Consider the following 19,470-nt stretch of genomic DNA (forward strand, 5'->3'; position numbering starts at 1 on the left):
GAAGAAGTAGATTTGTATGTTTCTATGTATGTGTACGAAGGTCTGCTTATGTCGTTGATAGCAAAACTTCTTGCCTACATTAGGAAGGGACAGCCTTTTCATGTAAAAATTCAATATTTTCATTGCAATGCATGTTGGGCTCCGAAAGAAGGAATTTTGCAATCTGTTGTCTTTCAAGCACAACTCTAGTATATACAGTTTGTGGCACAATGCAATAATCTTAATTAAAGTATGATGGTTATGCTCCTCTTGGCACCACTGAAGCATAAAGGCAAGTAAAATGAAAAAGTATGTGACCTTCAACTTCTTGAACTAAGTCTCTCTTTACAGTGTGCAATTCAATCACATAAACACAAGTTTCCACATTTATTTCTTTATTGTATTGCACAAAGTATCTACGCAATGCAGGAACATCTTTATAGTCCCTGAAATACCAACTGCTGCAGCACAATCTCCTATGAGCATTGAGAGTGCTGGGTACTTTCTCTTAAACCATAAAACCATAAAAACAATCCATTGCAAAATTTTAAGCATTTGTGTGTATGTCTGAATGAACAAAGCTAAGAGAACAAATACATAATTCTGCAAACACGCACAAATATACAGTTTATACAAAGGCTTTCCAAAAAATGGTCAAACAATAGCTTTCTGGTACAATCCTGTGTGTGTATGTGTGTGTGTGTGTGTGTTTAATGTATTTGATGTGCATAAAAACAAACAAGTTTGCCTTTCCATCTTTTTTAAACGGGGTTGTCCAAGACAGAATACATGTGAGAGGATTGAGCTTGAAAAAATTACTTTTTTGAATTACAACACCCAGAATCTCACTGGCCATGATGACTGGAACATCCAGGACATATAGTCCAAGGAAGCATTGTTTTCAAGCTTAAGGTAAAACCTCATACATGAAGCTCAAGTAACCTCAGTGGCATCAGTTTATATTGACCATGTATACTTCTCATAACAAATCATCATCAACAACAACAACAAAAAGCCATTCCCATCTGGGTACAGAGCTAAGCATTAATACTTATCAATAACAGTGCAGCCAGAATGAAGAATACTGCTTCTATTTTTTTAAAAAAACCAAAACCAACACACTATCATTCTGGGAAAGAGAGCAGTTCCAGATTAAGTAATATTGAACTAATTAACATTTAACCTTCACTTCATAAATCTGCTGCCTGGAACATATGGGATCCTTGAGAACCAAAAGATTTTTAAAAAATGAATTGAGTTACTGATCCTATCTTGCAGAATCTATCCAGATATTACAGTGGCAACATCCTCTTGGCTTCTATAAAACATTTAAATTAAGCTGAAAATTATGATGTTAAAATATGTCCTCATTATGAGACGTTTGCCATATTAAAAAACCATGGAAATTGTGTACAAAAATAGTTTTAAGTTATTTGTTTTTAGAAAACCTGTCAACTGCAAAGAGAGTTGATACACACACACACACAAAACATAATCCATCCAAAGTCAAGTGTATTTAAATCTCATTTGTTTTCAGTGGGTGAGGTTTAAACATTTACTTAGATCTCCCATTGAAACCAATGGACGTGCACCAATGTATCCCGAGAAGGAAGGCCTTCTGAGTTTATTCAGCCTTATTCCGTATGGAGTGTGTGTTAGATTACAGTCGCAATTGTTGTAGCTTTAGATGGAGGATGCCCATACATTTTCAGTTGTGTTTATGTTAATAACTGAGGTTATTTAAAGAGCAGTAAGTTCTATGATTTGTTTTTGTCCATTACACTGAGCACTTCATCCAAAAGTGAAGGTCCAAGATCAAGTTTCAAAGAAAGGAGAGGCTCTGCCAGATCTGAAAGGGAGTCATCTGGTTTAGGCTGAGACTGCTGAGTCTTGGTGAAATCACATGAAAGATGGCTGTGGTCAAATAATTCCTCTGCTTGCCATTCAGTGTATTGTTCTGAAAGGCTAGATGAATGACTGTCTCTTCCGTTAGTATAATGGGATGGTGGGGCATTCCGCTCCCATGTGATGGCATCTTTGTACATTTTCCCATTCTCCAAGTGTTTGCTTTTCTCCTGTAACTTTTCTTCCATTACAGGCTCACAGCTATGCCTGGGATTCCTTAATGGCCCCAAAGAGTCCTGCTTTGAATTAAATGTCACCGGTGACAACAAGGGCAGCATGAGGGCTTGAGAACCACCGATGGCAGGAAGTGATATGGCATTTTTGAGCACTGGAGAAGGCGTTTCGGTAAACACAGAGTCAGAGGTGCTGTTTGCCCGCAGGAATTCACTGTGGCCTTCACACTGGCTGGCAGTTTCTCCTTCATTCCCAGGTAAGAGCTCGTAATTTCCTTGCAAAAATGAGATGTCTCCAAATACATCGTGTTGCCCTTCTTTCCCGATATGGATTGTGTGTCGAAAATCCCCCAGAGGCGGGCTGATCATATCAGGAGACAAAATATCTCTCAGCTTGAATTTCTTCCCTTTCTTATTGTTGTCAGCTTTCAGGTAGATGGGGGTTTTGGCTGGCATACTTTGGCAGAGTTGGTTGGGGGAGAGTCTTTGTAAAAAAGAAAAAGGAGGGGGGGGGTGATCTAAAAATAGTCCAAGTCTGTGTTGTTCTTCTGTCAAAAATCCTTAGGTGTCATCTATGTCACATTATTGCCTCAGGCATCACTTGTAAATTCACACCACTGTGGCTACCTTCTGAGAAACAAAATTTTGCAAAGTAGAGAACTTTTAAACTTGTGTTTCCCCCTTGAAGTAAAGCAGCTGACCCTTTGCCAAGGCTGTGAGAATTGCTCACTTAATTCCAAGACCTTCGAAACCTGCATGACAAATAAAATAAGTTATTATTAACTGGCTGTTCATGGTTCATTCAATCTCATATTTGCAAAAACAATTAATAGTGCACTTGACAGTTCCAGCATGGAGATTAGCTCTATGATGTTGCTTCCCTTCATTAAACAGGATAAAAGGATCCATCCAACAACAGCTAACTAACCTTTTCCCTGACTTGGTACATTTTTGAAGCCAGAGCTCCTTAGACACGGTTGCCAAACACAACTCATTTAATAAGCTTCCTATCTTGGTTTCTTGCTTTCCATATTGTGTCAGTCATTTTCTATCTCAGTGCCAGGCAAAGCCCACACCTTTTGGACATTCCAGACACAGTTCTAAACATCTGTACCAAGAAACCCCTTCAACATTAAAAATAGAGGTTTATAAACATATCTCTGTAGTCCTCTGAAACCTGAAGCTGGAATATTTTTGGATGTGTAGTTTGAAAGATCAAAGCCCAAAATTGTTTTAACAGATGCCTACAAATTTGGGGGCTTATCTGGGCAATCAGTTCAAACAATGCCCTCACTTGCCCTTCCATCTCAGTTACATAATCTGGCAAGCCCTCACTTGCAAGCTGAATAGCGTGATATTCAGTCCACACAGAATGAGTTGGAGTGAGAATTATTTCATTGCAAGAGGAAAACAGTAAGGCTATTTTTAATAATTTCTCACATAGACTGTGTTCATCTTACTGCCACTGTCACCACTCTGATGTCCTCCAGGTGTGTTGGAGAAAATAATAATAATAATAATAATAATAATAATAATAATAATAATGTTTCCCGCCTCTTCTCAAGGCTGGGTATAGGGCATTAAAACACAATTAAAAATACATAAATCCACAGTTAAGATACAATACTATCATAATTCACTCATAAGAGTTCATATACATTCTGTTCCCCATGCTGTTCAACATTTACATGAAGCCGCTGGGTGAGATCATCCAGAGACATGGGGCAGGGTGTTATCAGTACGCTGATATTTGTTTCTCTATGTCTTGGGCTGTTTCAATGACCAAGGAAGGCATCTCCCCTCTGAATGACTGTCTGAGGTCAGTAATGGATTGGATGAGGGAAAATAGATTAATAATAATAATAAATTTATTTATATCCCGCCCCTTTGAGATCAATCGGGGCGGCTAACAGCAATAAAATACAATACATTGTACATCAAAATTCCCTCCCCTCCTTAAAAAATTATTAAATCAATTATAATTAAAACCAAAAAATTAACAATATTAACACATACACATTATTACAAGACAAAAACAAAACAGAACAAAACAAAACAAATAAAACAGAAAACTATGGTAGCATTTCCAGGGAGGACCTTGGAGACTCTCATGAGAAGAGGGTTCCTGAGGCCAGGGTTATCTATCCCGGAAAGGCCTGCTGGAAGAGCTCCGTCTTGACAGCCTTTTTAAAGCTGTCTAAAGATGTCAATTGACGGATCTCGTCCGGCAGGTCGTTCCATAATCTGGGGGCGACAACAGAAAAAGCCCTCTGGGAGGTAGCCGAAAGCCTAGATCTTTGAGGCTGCAGCAAATTCCTCCCAGAGGACCGGAGTGTGCGGGGAGGATTAGATGGGAGGAGGCAGTCCCTGAGATAGTTTGGACCCAAGCCATTTAGGGCTTTAAAGGTAATAACCAACACCTTGTACTGGGCCTGGAAACTAATAAGCAGCCAGTGGAGGGACTTTAATACCAGAGTAATATGGTCCCTCCTCAATGTTCCTGACACTACACTGGCCGCCATGTTCTGCAGTAACTGCAGTTTCTGAATCAAGCACAGGGGTAGCCCCATGTAGAGCGCATTACAGAAATCTAGACGTGAGGTTACCAGCGCGTGTACAACAGTCTCGAGATCCCTTACTTCCAGAAAAGGGCGCAGTTGGCGTATCAGCTGAAGCTGATAACAGGCGCTCTTGACTGTCACATTTACCTGATTTATCATCAGGAGCGACGAGTCAAAGAGCACCCCCAGACTGCGAACACAGTCACTAGAGGAGAGTGTGACCCCATCCAGGACTGGAGGTTGCAACCCAATTCTTGGTTTCGGGGCCGCTACCGTGAGCACCTCCGTCTTGTCTGGATTCAGTTTCAATCTGTTTTTCCTCATCCAGTCCATTATGCTTGGAGACATTCATTGAGAGAGGAGATGCCATTAGAATTCGAGGCCGACGAACAGGACACGGAGAAATAGATCTGGGTGTCATCCGTGTACTGATAACATCCAGCTCCATAACTCCGAATAATCTCACCCAGCAGCTTCATATAGATGTTAAATAACATCGGGGACAGTATAGCACCCTGTGGAACCCCACAGGTGAGCTCCCTTTTACTGGAGCAGCTGTCCCTGAGCAGCACTCTCTGGGATCTGCCCGAGAGGAAGGACCAGAACCACTGTAATGCAGTGCCTCCGATAGCTAACCCCCCCAGGCGGTCCAAGAGGATGCCGTGATCTATTGTGTCGAAAGCCGCTGAGAGGTCTAGGAGCACCAACAGGGTCACACTGCCCCTGTCAATGCTCAGACGCAGATCGTCGGTCAAGGCAACCATGGCAGTCTCAACCCCAAAGCCTGTCCTGAAGCCAGTTTGAAATGGGTCTAGATAATCGGTTTCATCCAAGACAGCTTGGAGTTGAAGAACAACCGCCCTCTCGATCACCTTGCTCAAAAATGGTAGCAAAGAGACTGGCCTGTAATTATTCATATCCAGGGGGTCAAGGGAAGGTTTTTTCAGAAGCGGCCTAACAGCCGCTTCCTTCAAACAAGATGGAATATGTCCTTCCCTGAAGGATGCATTGATGATATCCATAAGGAACGTCCTCAATGCATCCCCCCCCCATGGATTTAAGCTGAATCCAAACAAAACGGAGGTACCTGTGATAGGTAACCCAAATCCGGGTATGGAGATAAGCTCATCAGTCCTGGATGGGGTCACACTTCCCCTAAAGGACTGTGTTCGCAGCTTGTGGGTGCTCCTGGATTAGTTGCTTCAACTGTCGTCTCAGGTGGATGCGACGGCCAGGAGTGCCTGTTATCAGCTTTGGCTGATTCACCAGCTGCGACCCTACCTGGAGTCATGAGACCTAGATACGGTTGTACATGTGCTGGTAATCTATTGTCTCAACTTCTGCAGTGTGCTCTACATGGGACAACCCTTGTACTATGTTCGGAAGCTTCAACTAGTGCCAAATATGGCAGTTAGATTGGTCGCAGGAAAATCTAGGTTCAACCAAATTACACCTATCTTACAATCTTTACACTGGCTGCCTGTCAGCTTCCGGGCATAATATAAGGAGTTGGTTATTACCTATAAAGCCCTACATGGCTTGGGTCCAGCATACTTGAAGGAACGCCTCCTCCCATATAATCCTTCCCACACACTCAGGTCCTCCAGGAGGAACTTACCGCAGTCAGGAAAAAACTAGACTGGTGGTGACTTCCCGGAGGGCCTTTTCAGTTGCTGCTCCAAAAATCTGGAATGACCTACCGGAGGAGGTTCATCAGATCACATCTCTTGAAGCTTTTAAAAAGGTGATAAAACCGACCCTATTCCGGCAGGCCTTTCCAGACTAACCTCTCCTAAAGCAGAATCAACTGCCCATGTTAATCAGCCCCCCCCCATTGCTGTCATATTGCTGTCACTTCTTGCTGAGTTGTTTTAGCTGATGTTATTCCAGTTAAATGTTTTCATTGTTATCGTTTTATTGTTATTATTTTGTATTGATGCGGGGAGAGTAGAAGGGTGGGGGTTTTCGGGGACTGTTTCCTTATTTTTGTCTGTGACTTTGTATTTGAAATTTTCCTTGCTGTTGCTATATTGTTATAGCAACCAGCCAACCTGAATGTGTTTTTAAGAACTATGTGAATTTCAAAATGAAACAGCTACTTTCAAGCAAGGATTTCTGTGAAGTCCATGTATTTCTTAAGCAAAAATACATGCTAAGTTAAAAAAATAGAAGAAAGTGTTTTTCCTGAACTTCTAGGACCCAAGCAACATAATAAACCTACTGCAGACAGCATAAACCTGCTGAAAACAATTAAACGTAAGATAATTGTGACTAAAAAGTCCCAAGGAGTGAGATAAAATTATTCTGTGATGGTTTAGTAAAATATTTCATTTAACTTTTAAAAAAAGTTTGTGAATAAATAAATATATTTATATCAACTCAGGTTTATCTTTAACCTATCTTCTATGAAACAATTAAAACTTGTATTCCATTTAGGAGCATAATCCAAATTTTGCATCACATAGTACACATACTTTTTAAAGGATTGTAGCTCCAAGATGATTTTCTAGTTTCTGGATGCAGTATAAATAGAATTGCCAGACTAAAAACTGAAGAGGCTTTCTATAGTTTTAAGATTGTCCAGAAGAGCACATTTCAGCAGGTGATGCTTGGCAAACTACAGTTAACAATATCTGCTGAAATTTTCTCTTCTACACAACCAGTGAAAGTGCAGGAACTGTCTCCAGTTTTCACTCCTGAAATCCTATGTACAGAGGCCACATCATAAACTGAAGACTGCCTCCTAAATCAGAAATTCCCCCTAATTTGTTTTAAACCAGAAATTATAGAATTAATGCAACTAAAACTGGTGGAAGTCTGCTTAATTTTTTTAAAGATGGTACAGGTATGATATATTAGAAATTGTTCAATTGCAGTAATTTATATTTCACAATTAACAAAGAAAAACGTACCTTCTGTATCTTTGTAATCTAGCAGAAGATTCTGCAGAACAACACAGTTCTCTGAAAGAGAAGAGCAGAACAAACTAGATGTTACCTAGAAGATCATCTCTTTTATATTATATCCCTTCCCCTGAATAATCCAGACACTGGCTAATTTGAAATAATTTCATGTTAATCCTGAAACAACAGCCCTGAAGACACATGCATTGGAGTTACTGAATTTAATTGTATTAAAAAGGCTTCTTTCTCCCTTCAGTATCTTCTTTTACTCTAGTGAACACTAACACTGAATTTGTTTTTCTATTAAGCATTATTGTTATTCTACTGAATATTATTTGTTATTCTATTGTTTGGATTATTGAAGAAATGAACAATTCATACCTCAGTTCAACTGATTCTACTGACAGCAAAAAATCAACTGTTATCACAGATTTTTGGCTTATCTAAAATCATTTGATATGAATCCTAAAACTGTGACCCCCTTCCCACAAAGCTTGTATGTTGTTGTTGTGTACCTTCAAGAAAGATCGCACTTATGGTGACCCTAAGGTGAGCCTATCACTGGGTTTTCTGAGGCAGAGAGTGTGTGACTTGTCAAAGGTCACCCAATGAGTTTCCATTGCCAAACAAGGAATTGAACCCTGATCTCCAGAGTTGTAGTTCAATGCTGAAACATTCCGCTCCACACATCAATTAAATTGGATTTAAAAACCTTCCCAGTCCCAAGAATCTTTGTTACTATAAGAAGTAAAATGTTATAGAGAGAGCAAATCAACACTACAGTTCAGTTCAACTGATATCAGAATTTGTTCAATACAGAATTTGTCCCATCTGATATGCTTGAGTTAAATTTGGAGTGGTGGGCACTGATATTTGTTTATGTGCACTAAACCGACTGTATGTATTCCATCTAACTGGGGGCTTGCAATTGTTATCACAATTTGTAATAAAGATAAAATATTGGATTCTGCCACTTACAGACCAATTAGCCTTTCAAGCATCATTGGTAAATTATACAGTCCCCATCTGCTAGAGAAAATATCAAGCTGAATGGAGGAGGAAACTTTTTTGGAGGAGAAGCAATCAGGTTTTAGGTCAGGGTATTCTTCAGCTGAGGCAAAGGCAAACCCCCTCTGAACAAATCTTGCTAAAAACACCCCATAATTGGGTTGCCTTACAGTTATCATAAGTTGAAAATGACTTGAAAGCACACAACAACAACAAATTCACCAGTTAATCAGGGATGAATATTACAACATCTAGTAGAAATATACTCTTCCCTTGCTGTGGGGAGAGACTTTACAAAATTTTCACTGACTTCAAGTCTACATTTGACTACATTATGGTACAAATAAGAGGGCATCAACACTGAGTCGTGCCTGCTGATTCTTATTCTTATGACAAAATCTACCTACAAGTGAGATATAACAATAAAGGCCATTTTACTAGATCAGGGGTTGCCCAAATGCAGCCAGAGGCCCTTAGGACACCTATGTGTATCCTGTGGGACCCCCCAGATCCCCCTCAGACCCACCAGAACCCCCCCCCATTTTTTCCAGGCTGATTTTGGGGTGATTCTTTGCCCCCAAACAACTCCCATTTCCCCCAAATGCATAAAAAGACAACAGTTTGCACCCCTAACTTCCCACCCCTCCAAACCACTTCAGAACATAAAACAAAAGAAAAATTGGCTGGAAATGTTTCAGAAAATCTTGAATTCTTTGTGTATGCCACAAAATACTACCAAAGCAAATACAGCACAAAAAAGGTAAATTTTGAGACAGGCTCTATGTGTATTCAAAGAACTATTTACCTTGTTTTTCAAATCAACATATTTGAGCACTCCTGACTGTGTCAATGACTAAGGGTTTGTTTGTTTGCTCAATGCTCATTCTTCTCGTTTTAGTTTCAGCACGTTCCATGTTCCAGCGGATGCTTCTATGACCGAAAATTTTACTACTCCACCCACCCTTGGTGTATCTTTTGTTACTTCATGGATTGGATGAGAGTAGGAATTGTCAGTTCACAGCTCAGATTAGTTTAGTTAAACTGAAATCAAAGCTTGTGGGTTGATTTGAAAGCATCCCCTGGGAGTCATGAAACAATGATCCTAAAGATATACATCAGTCAATTAGATTAAAAAGGTTTCCCCACCTCACTTCAGTATATTTGTTAATCTGCAGATGGGACTGGTATTCAGCTGACATCACAGACTGTCAACTTTCCCCCTTAGTGTCATAATCAAAATGTTTAAAATCTAATGTCCAACTACAGGATACGTTGAGAAAGGAAAACATATTACAGTGGGCCCTTGGTATCCACTGAGGTTTGGCTATAAAAATCCATGAATGTTCAACTCCTATTAAATACAATGGAGAGTAAAATGGCGACGCTTATATAAAATGGCAAAACCAAGGTTGGCTTTTGGGAACTTATATATGTATTTGAATATTTTCAAGCTGTGGATGCTTGAATCCCTGGATAAAGAACCCGTGGATATAGAGGGCTGACTGTAATTCAATTTAGTTCAGTTTTTAGGTCCACATCTGTCCTCCTCTCAAGGCTATAAACAGAAATGGGATATTAAAATATCGAAAGGTTACCAAGAAAACAAATGGGTTTGATGGAAGAATTCAGTCTCAATAATGATGAAACTTCAGACAATCTTGATCAAAGATGGAAGAAACTGTGGCCTTTTAATATATAAAGTAAGAAGATGAATATCTGCTCTATTATGTAACTTGCTTTCGTTATCAAGAGAGAGCTTCTTAAATTTCTCAAATTTGCTAACATTCAAGTACAGCAGATACTTCCTTTTTGTATTCTGATAAGAAGCCAAAATGGTGTAGTGATTTGAGCATTGGACTATTAATCTGGAGAACAGGACTCGAATCTCTGCTTTGCTATGAAAACCCGCTGGGTGACACTGGACAAGTCATACTCTCTCAGCCTCAGAGGATGGCAATGAGAAAGCTCATCTGAAGAAACCTGCCAAGAAAATCCTGTGAAAGGTTAGCTTTAGGTTCACCAGAAGTCGGAATGACTTGAAGGCCCACAACAACAACAAACAACAACAACAACAACAACAACAAACCTATACTTTCTATTTTCTTGTGGCCATGACTAAAGAGAGGTGTGGTCCTTATTCTTCCAGTTACAATTTTGATATTTTTCATCAGTTGCTTCTTTGAGCTCACATGGTAAACTTACTATAAATACTGCATAAATTATACACCTGAACTTAATACATCATGCATCTGATGAAATAAACTGAAGATGATAAAAGCTCATGCTATTATACATGGTGCCATAGAATTTTTTGTTGGTTTTGCTGCTTGGGCTACCTCTTTAGAAACTGTAACCATAAGTTGATATTCCAGCACACACTGATAGTACAAATGGGCATTTCCTAGAAAACAGAGCCAAATATTATGAGTCACAATGATGTTATCAGAATGTTTGTACGATAGAAAGGATTTCATATATCATATAGCAGCTGACAGAATGAGCTATGAGCAGAAGAAACAAATTCTAATCTGGATTCAGCCATGAACCTCCTTGTTGTTGCCAGGCTGGCCTTCACATTAGGTTGAATGAGGTAAATGTTTCAGGCAACAGATTTTGGGTGACCATGAACATGCATTATATTTTTAGTTATTTAAGTTTTAAAAATTATATGGGATTTTTTACTGCCAAATGGGGAGAGTTGTTGTGGGATATTCTGCCTAACATGTCAAAATAACTTGGATGGATTTGGGTATGATGCAAATTGACTTGGGTGAATGGAGCCATTTGCAAACCTGCCTGAGGCAGCAAAATGTCTTGGGTCAGCCCAAGATGGCTATAAGTATAAAAGTAACAATACTAGTTCCCCCTGATATCTCTATTGCCTGTTTATTGGATTTATTACTTGATTTGATTGGATTATTGCAGAAATGGCCAGTTCAAACCTCAGTTCAATTCAGCCGATACCCACAATATTTTATCTTATTTGATATAATTTCATGTGAATCCTAAAACAATAACCCTGAAGACATGTGCACAAGTCACTTCATTTAAATGGATTAAAAAGGCTGCCCCTCTTCTCCAAGTACCATTGCTACCCTGTGGATTTGATTGTTGCTGGAATGACTAATTGACTTCTCAATTCCATTCATTGATAATACAAATGGTTTGCTGTTTTGAAATTATACCAAGTGAATCCCTGCAGGGCACATGCCTCATAGACACTTAATTTCACATCGTTTCAAAGGCTGCCCCCCTCCCCTGTGCATCTTTCTTGCTTTGTGGACTGGATTTATTGTTGTGTTCCTTCAAGTTGTTTCTAACCCTAAGGCAAATTTATCAGAAGGTTTTCTTGGACAAATTTGTTCAGATAGAGTCTGGTCTCCAGAGTCATAGTCCAACACTCAAACCACTACACCATTACATTTTTATAGATATGACCAATTCTCACCTCAGTTCCATTCAACTAGTATCACAAAAGGTTCAACATTTGGTTCACTTTGTAACCAGTGCTAAGGTTGATGCTTTTATTCTATTCTTCTTTGTGTAAATTAATAAAAACGTCTAACTCCCCTGTGAAGATGGTGGAACTGAGATGAAGCCCTCCTCTGCAAATACTAGAGCTTGCACTGGTTTATATATACGCAGAGAGATGACTTTTACACAGTCTTTCAGATAGCCTGGACTTAAACTGTGTAGGGATTTAAAGGTCAAAACCAGCACTTTGAATTCTGCCCAAATGGCCTAGCCTACAATGTATCTGTTTCAACACGGGAATCATATGATCCCTATACTCAGCCCCAGTCAACAAACTGGCTGCAACATTTTGCACCATTGAAGTTTCCGAATAGTTTCCAAAGGCAGCCTCAGGTAGAGCATGTTACATCAGCCCATATGGGATGTTTTAAGCATTCATATTCTTCTAATTGAAATGATACAGGATGTGATCACTTAATATTATAACTGATACAACACCAACAGCTTCAGATATTAATCAGGCACGCACATGCTACATTCCCTCTCCACCAGTCCCATTCTTTAATTTCAGATCAAAGAACCAACATTCTGAACCAAATTTCAGTAAAGTATTATTTCTAATTTAAATACTTTCACCCTAAAAAATTCGAGAAAAGAGATAATATTTACTTCATTAGATGCAATCGTAAAAGAATCAACATGCCTCAAATAGACCTTGGAGATAAGCAACATTCTGAGCATTTCATACTTTGCTGGAATTGAAAATCAGATTAGGATGCAATAGCATTGCTTCAGAACCTCAAAGGTGACAAATTGAAAGGTGTGAAATACCGGGATCAGTTATCACAGAGATAATTTCATTTTTATTAGGTGGCCTTAAAATCTTCAGAACAAAAGGAGGCATGGACACAGAAAGAGTCACAGATTAGCAGGTGAGTCACATTGTATTAGGAGTCATCAATTGTGTTAGGTTAAGCATGAAAGGAAGGAGGTTTCATCTGAAACACAGATCAGTTTTGGATTTCACATTTGAAGAAGGATATTGACAAGTTAATAGGATTAAGAACAGTGTCATAAAAAACATAATGTATTCATGGCTGTTAGTTGAACTGTATTGCTCTCCATTTCAGAACTTTTCCAAGGTAATCTTACAAAGATAAGGCAAACACATAGTACTAAGGCAGGCCATAACCTAGAAAATACATCTAAAAGAGGTCATGTTTGGCCAGTTTAAAATATTTATTACATGCTCCAGGCAAGGTTCAGCATTGGGAAATTCTAATGATTTCAGTGGGACTTGCTTCCAAGTAGCAATGCTTAAAATAGCTTTTAGTACTTTCTCAGATCTCCCTCGTTGTAATCCACAGGGTTGAGAAATCATTAACCCTCACTTATACCATAGCTTTAAAATGATGTTAGAAAGAAGAGGAAACATGATTATTCAGTGGAGCCATTCAAAGGTGTTTTATGGAGCACAGAGGTGGAATGATAAATACATTTACGTTAAGTGATTTAGGAAAACTTCTTAATGTTCCATCAGTTCAAGAAAGTGCAAATGGAAGCTCACAAGATCTCCTTCAAGCACATAGTTGAATCAGATGACCTGCTATATGCCCTCTTGCTCTGTATTTCTATTCTAAGTTAAATATATATTATAAGGGAAGCTTTATGGTGTAGTGGTTTGAGTGTTATAATAATAATAATAAATAAAAGTTTTATTTATATACCGCAGCCTTCCATAGATCAGGGCGGTGTACAACAGTGAAGAATACATAAATCAACAAATCGCGCGCAAACAGTGCATCAAAGAAACCATAAAAACAATGAAAAAGATAAAACCCCAGTTAGCCCTTCCTCATGGCCACGGAAGAGGAGGGAGGCCCTAAAAGATGTTCATGGGGGGAATGCTTGATGAAATAAGAAGGTCTTTAAATCCTTCTTAAATTGGGCCAGGGAGGTAGTCGAGCGGAGCTCAGCGGGCAGCGTATTCCAGAGGGCCGGGGCGGCGATGGAAAACGTCCGCTTAGTGACGGAAGAAAGCCTAGCCCCTGGCACCTTCAGGAGTTGCTGCCCAGATGTTCTGAGGGTGCGGGACGGAATATATGGGGAGAGGCGGTCCTTCAGGTATCCTGGACCCAAGCCATTTAGGGCTTTATAGGTAATTACCAACGCCTTATATTGAGCTCGGAAGCGAATAGGCAGCCAGTGAAGGTCTTTTAAAATCGGTGTTATATGGCTGGTCCTGGAAGCACCAGTGACCAGCCGGGCTGCCATATTCTGCACCAATTGTAGCTTCCGAGTTTGGTATAAGGGTTGCCCCATGTAGAGTACATTGCAAAAATCCAGTCTTGAGGTTACCAGAGCATGTACGATCGTTTCAAGGTCCCTCTGGGCCAGGTATGGGCGCAGCTGGCGAATCAGCCGAAGCTGATAACATGTGCTCCTGACCGTCGCACTCACCTGAGCAGTCAGGTGAAGCGACGAATCCAGAAGCACCCCCAGACTGCGCACGGAGTCCTTCACAGGGAGCGTGACCCCGTTCAGGACAGGTGGAACCACCACCATTCCTGGACCAGGGGAACCTATCACTAGTACCTCCGTTTTCTCTGGATTCAGCTTGAGTCGATTTTCCCTCATCCAGCCCATTACTGACTCAAGACAGGCCACGAGAGGAGAGACACCATCCCCAGTCACTGCATCAGTCGGAGACATAGAGAAAATAATTTGGGTGTCATCAGCGTACTGATAACCCCGCGCCCCATGTCTCCGGATGACCTCTCCCAGCGGTTTCATGTAAATGTTAAATAGCATGGGAGACAGAATGGCCCCTTGAGGGACCCCGGTTTTAAGGGGCCTCTCGTCGGAGCACACGTCTCCCAGCTGCACCATCTGGGACCTCCCAGAGAGGTAGGACCGGAACCACTGGAGCGCAGTGCCCCCGATTCCTACCTCCGCTAGGCGCCCCAGAAGGATACCATGGTCTATGGTATCGAAAGCCGCTGAGATGTCCAAGAGCACCAGCAGGGACACGCTTCCCCTGTCGATACCCAGACGGAGATCATCGACCAAGGCGACCATGGCCGTCTCAACCCCGTAACCCGCCCGGAAGCCAGTTTGAAATGGGTCTAGATAATCCGTTTCATCCAAGACCGCCTGAAGTTGGATTGCAACCGCCCTCTCGATCACCTTCCCCAAAAATGGCAGCAGCGAAACTGGCCGATAATTGTTATATACCAGGGGGTCGAGGGAGGGCTTTTTCAGAATAGGTTTTACAATGGCCAATTTGAGTTCTGATGGAAATTGGCCCTCCCTCAAAGATGTATTAATGATCCGGCGTAACAACGAAGTTACCGCCGGTCCCCCCTGGGCCGCTAGCCACGAGGGACAGGGATCGAGAGAGCAGGTCGTCTTCCGAACTCTTCCGAGGATCTTGTCCACATCATCGGTACTCACCAACTCAAATCGATCCAGTACAATAGAGTCCACGGAGGCTCTGGACACCTCTACCCTAGGTTTTGCTTGAATGTCGGCGTTAAGACCTTCGCTTATCCGAGAGGTTTTATCCGCAAAAAAGTCGTTAAATTGGTCACAGCAGGCCTTAGAAGGTTCAAGGATCTGGTTCAGGGAGGGGGGGAGCTGAGTTAGCTCCCTAACCACCCTGAACAACTCTGCTGGACGCGACTCTGCGGACGCAATGCGAGCACCATAGAACGAATTCTTTGCTGCTCGAATTGCCTCTCCGTAGTCCTCTAACAGTTGGTCTAGGAGAGCCTTGTCGTCTAAGCAAAGGTATTTCCGCCAACGGTACTCTAGCCGTCGCAGTACCCGCTTCCTTGCCCGGAGGTCTTCCGTATACCAAGGCTTACATTTGGAGGCGGGCCTGAGAGGGCGCTTAGGAGCGATACTGTGTATAGCCCTTGAAAGACCGGTATTCCAAATACCGGTGAGGGCATCAACAGAATCGCCGTCGCTACCAACCACGAGCCCCTCTAAGGCCTCTTGGAACCTTCCAGGTTCCATCAGCCTTCGAGGGTGGACCATCCGAATAGGTCCACCACCCCCGGGGGGGATCTGGGTAGAGACCTTGATTTTTGCCTCTACCAGGAAATGATCCGTCCATGACAAGGGGGAAATATTAACTATTTCCGCCCACGGATTTTCCGCATCCGAACAGAAGACCAAATCGAGAGTATTACCTGCACAATGTGTGGGACCCTGTATCAGCTGGGACAGGCCCATGGCTGCCATGGTTTCCATGAATTCCCGAGCCGCACCGGATGGAACATAGCTGGCCGCAAGAGGGATGTTGAGGTCGCCCAGGACAAGAAGCCTGGGCGTCTCCAACATCAGCTCTGCGACCAACTGTGTCAGCTCGTTAAGGGAGTCCGCTAATGCACGGGGTGGCCGATACACTAACAGAATCCCTAGACTGTCCCTAGCCTTTAGGGTCAGGTAGATACACTCAATATAGGACGTCTGTCGGATGTGGTTCCTGATGAGGGACACGGTGTTCCTATGTATCAAGGCCACACCCCCCCCGCCCACCTAACCTGCGCTGGTCCTTCACCGAGAACCCGGCAGGCAGGGCCTGAGCCCACACAGCATCCCCTTCAGGCCCTAGCCAGGTCTCGGTAATGCAAGCCAGGTCACATTTTGAGTCCTCCACAAGGTCGTGGAGGATGTGGGTCTTGTTGTTGATTGACCTGGCATTGCACAGGAGCAGTGACAGGGTTTGTGGCACGGTTGGAGCGACCCTCAGGTTCCTTTGGTTGGGAGGGGGACCGGAAGGAGGGATAGATATAATGCATCGATCCCTCCTTCCCCTGGAACGTAAGCCCCTTCTCCCACCGCCATACCTCCCCTTGCCCCACACTACCTCGATAGGAGCTCCGCTCAACACGATGTTATCCCTTCCCTCCCCAGCCTGTGCATTCCCCGCCACCAGTTCCTCCCCCCGTCCCACCGTGGCAATATAAAGAGCAGGGGTTAGCCACCCCAGGCATCCCCTGCTCTAAGGGCTCGAACCCAGCCTCCCTAACCCACCTAAAAAACGCAGCTACGCAGTTGCGCAGCTGCGCGCTTGCTCTCTGGGGAGCCGCAGATGGTAAGTCCTGGGCGGCTCCTCCGCGTGGGTGCGCAGCTGCGCAGTGTCCTCCAAACACGGAGGGCCGTCCGGCGGCACGGCGGTGGCCCCAGCAGCAGCAACACAGTCCTTGGGGGCGGGCAGAGGCGGGACGGAGGAGGAGGGCCAGACGCGTTGGATTTATCTAAGTCGCTCTCACCGACACGCCCCCTCCTCCGCCTTCCTCCAGGTGTTCCTGGCCCCCGGGAAGGGCGCTTGCTCTCTGGGGAGCCGCAGATGGTAAGTCCTGGGCGGCTCCTCCGCGTGGGTGCGCAGCTGCGCAGTGTCCTCCAAACACGGAGGGCCGTCCGGCGGCACGGCGGTGGCCCCAGCAGCAGCAACACAGTCCTTGGGGGCGGGCAGAGGCGGGACGGAGGAGGAGGGCCAGACGCGTTGGCTTTATCTAAGTCGCTCTCACCGACACGCCCCCTCCTCCGCCTTCCTCCAGGTGTTCCTGGCCCCCGGGAAGGGCGCTTGCTCTCTGGGGAGCCGCAGATGGTAAGTCCTGGGCGGCTCCTCCGCGTGGGTGCGCAGCTGCGCAGTGTCCTCCAAACACGGAGGGCCGTCCGGCGGCACGGCGGTGGCCCCAGCAGCAGCAACACAGTCCTTGGGGGCGGGCAGAGGCGGGACGGAGGAGGAGGGCCAGACGCGTTGGATTTATCTAAGTCGCTCTCACCGACACGCCCCCCTCCTCCGCCTTCCTCCAGGTGTTCCTGGCCCCCGGGAAGGGCGCTTGCTCTCTGGGGAGCCGCAGATGGTAAGTCCTGGGCGGCTCCTCCGCGTGGGTGCGCAGCTGCGCAGTGTCCTCCAAACACGGAGGGCCGTCCGGCGGCACGGCGGTGGCCCCAGCAGCAGCAACACAGTCCTTGGGGGCGGGCAGAGGCGGGACGGAGGAGGAGGGCCAGACGCGTTGGATTTATCTAAGTCGCTCTCACCGACACGCCCCCTCCTCCGCCTTCCTCCAGGTGTTCCTGGCCCCCGGGAAGGGCGCTTGCTCTCTGGGGAGCCGCAGATGGTAAGTCCTGGGCGGCTCCTCCGCGTGGGTGCGCAGCTGCGCAGTGTCCTCCAAACACGGAGGGCCGTCCGGCGGCACGGCGGTGGCCCCAGCAGCAGCAACACAGTCCTTGGGGGCGGGCAGAGGCGGGACGGAGGAGGAGGGCCAGACGCGTTGGATTTATCTAAGTCGCTCTCACCGACACGCCCCCTCCTCCGCCTTCCTCCAGGTGTTCCTGGCCCCCGGGAAGGGCGCTTGCTCTCTGGGGAGCCGCAGATGGTAAGTCCTGGGCGGCTCCTCCGCGTGGGTGCGCAGCTGCGCAGTGTCCTCCAAACACGGAGGGCCGTCCGGCGGCACGGCGGTGGCCCCAGCAGCAGCAACACAGTCCTTGGGGGCGGGCAGAGGCGGGACGGAGGAGGAGGGCCAGACGCGTTGGATTTATCTAAGTCGCTCTCACCGACACGCCCCCTCCTCCGCCTTCCTCCAGGTGTTCCTGGCCCCCGGGAAGGGCGCTTGCTCTCTGGGGAGCCGCAGATGGTATGTCCTGGGCGGCTCCTCCGCGTGGGTGCGCAGCTGCGCAGTGTCCTCCAAACACGGAGGGCCGTCCGGCGGCACGGCGGTGGCCCCAGCAGCAGCAACACAGTCCTTGGGGGCGGGCAGAGGCGGGACTATGACTCTGGAGGCTAGGGTACATGGCCATGGAATCGCATTGGGTGACGTAGGTTGAGCCACCCTCTCTCAGCCTCAGAGGATGGCAATGTCAAACCACCTCTGAAAACAACTTGACAAGAAAATCCCGTGATAGGTTCGCCTTAGGGCTGCCATAAATCAGAGACGGCCTGAAGGCATAGAGCAACAAATATATTTTAAAACATCAGTTTTTCAGACTCTTGTCCTTAAATAGGGCTGAGGCCAAAAATATATGGCATAAAGAAATATGAACTATTAATTTGATAGTGCAGACATTGGCTAATCGAGTATAGGAGATGGTGTTTTATACTAAAATCCTAAAATCTACCATCTGGAGCCTGGTGCAAAAGACACACACTTCATTCTAAAATCTTGATTCCAGTTGTTGATGAAAGGCTCCCTCCCCATATCAACTGCCATTGCTTTGGCCTCTGAGGAAGAGAAAAGTAGCCAGTATTTGCTGGACTTAATTCACTCCTCCACTGCCATCCCTTTTTCCTTGTGTTTCATATCTTTTTAGATTTTAAGGCTGAGGACAAGGAATTGTCAAATTAAAAGTCTGTAAGCCACTCTGGGAGCCTTTTTTGGCTGAGAGTGGGCTATAAATGTTCTAAATAAATAAAATAAATACATACACTAAGACTGAAAGAATTATATCTCC

At 44.4% G+C, this 19,470-nt stretch overlaps 1 protein-coding gene across 2 annotated transcripts in view; it reads right to left on the reverse strand.

Annotated features, from left to right (window-relative positions):
* Nucleotides 1-366: 366 nt before the first annotated feature.
* CDC42EP3 (CDC42 effector protein 3) overlaps nucleotides 367-19,470 on the reverse strand; it is a 50,916-nt gene continuing 31,812 nt past the window's right edge. The window contains exons 1-3 of one of the 2 annotated variants that reach the window (XM_089529716.1): nucleotides 9,335-9,434; nucleotides 7,531-7,581; nucleotides 367-2,809 (exon numbers count right to left, since the gene is read on the reverse strand). In XM_089529716.1, the coding sequence (XP_089385842.1) occupies nucleotides 1,737-2,513 (777 nt within the window). In that variant the 5' untranslated portion in view covers nucleotides 2,514-2,809; nucleotides 7,531-7,581; nucleotides 9,335-9,434 and the 3' untranslated portion in view covers nucleotides 367-1,736. Of the gene's footprint in view, nucleotides 2,810-7,530; nucleotides 7,582-9,334; nucleotides 9,435-19,470 lie in introns of those variants that run through there. The other variant, XM_089529715.1, reaches the window with a different exon arrangement.

The sequence above is a fragment of the Sceloporus occidentalis genome, unplaced genomic scaffold (genome assembly GCF_023333645.1).
Source record: "Sceloporus occidentalis isolate IW3139 unplaced genomic scaffold, rSceOcc1.0.p SCAF_6, whole genome shotgun sequence".
NCBI classification, from domain to species: domain Eukaryota; kingdom Metazoa; phylum Chordata; class Lepidosauria; order Squamata; family Phrynosomatidae; genus Sceloporus; species Sceloporus occidentalis.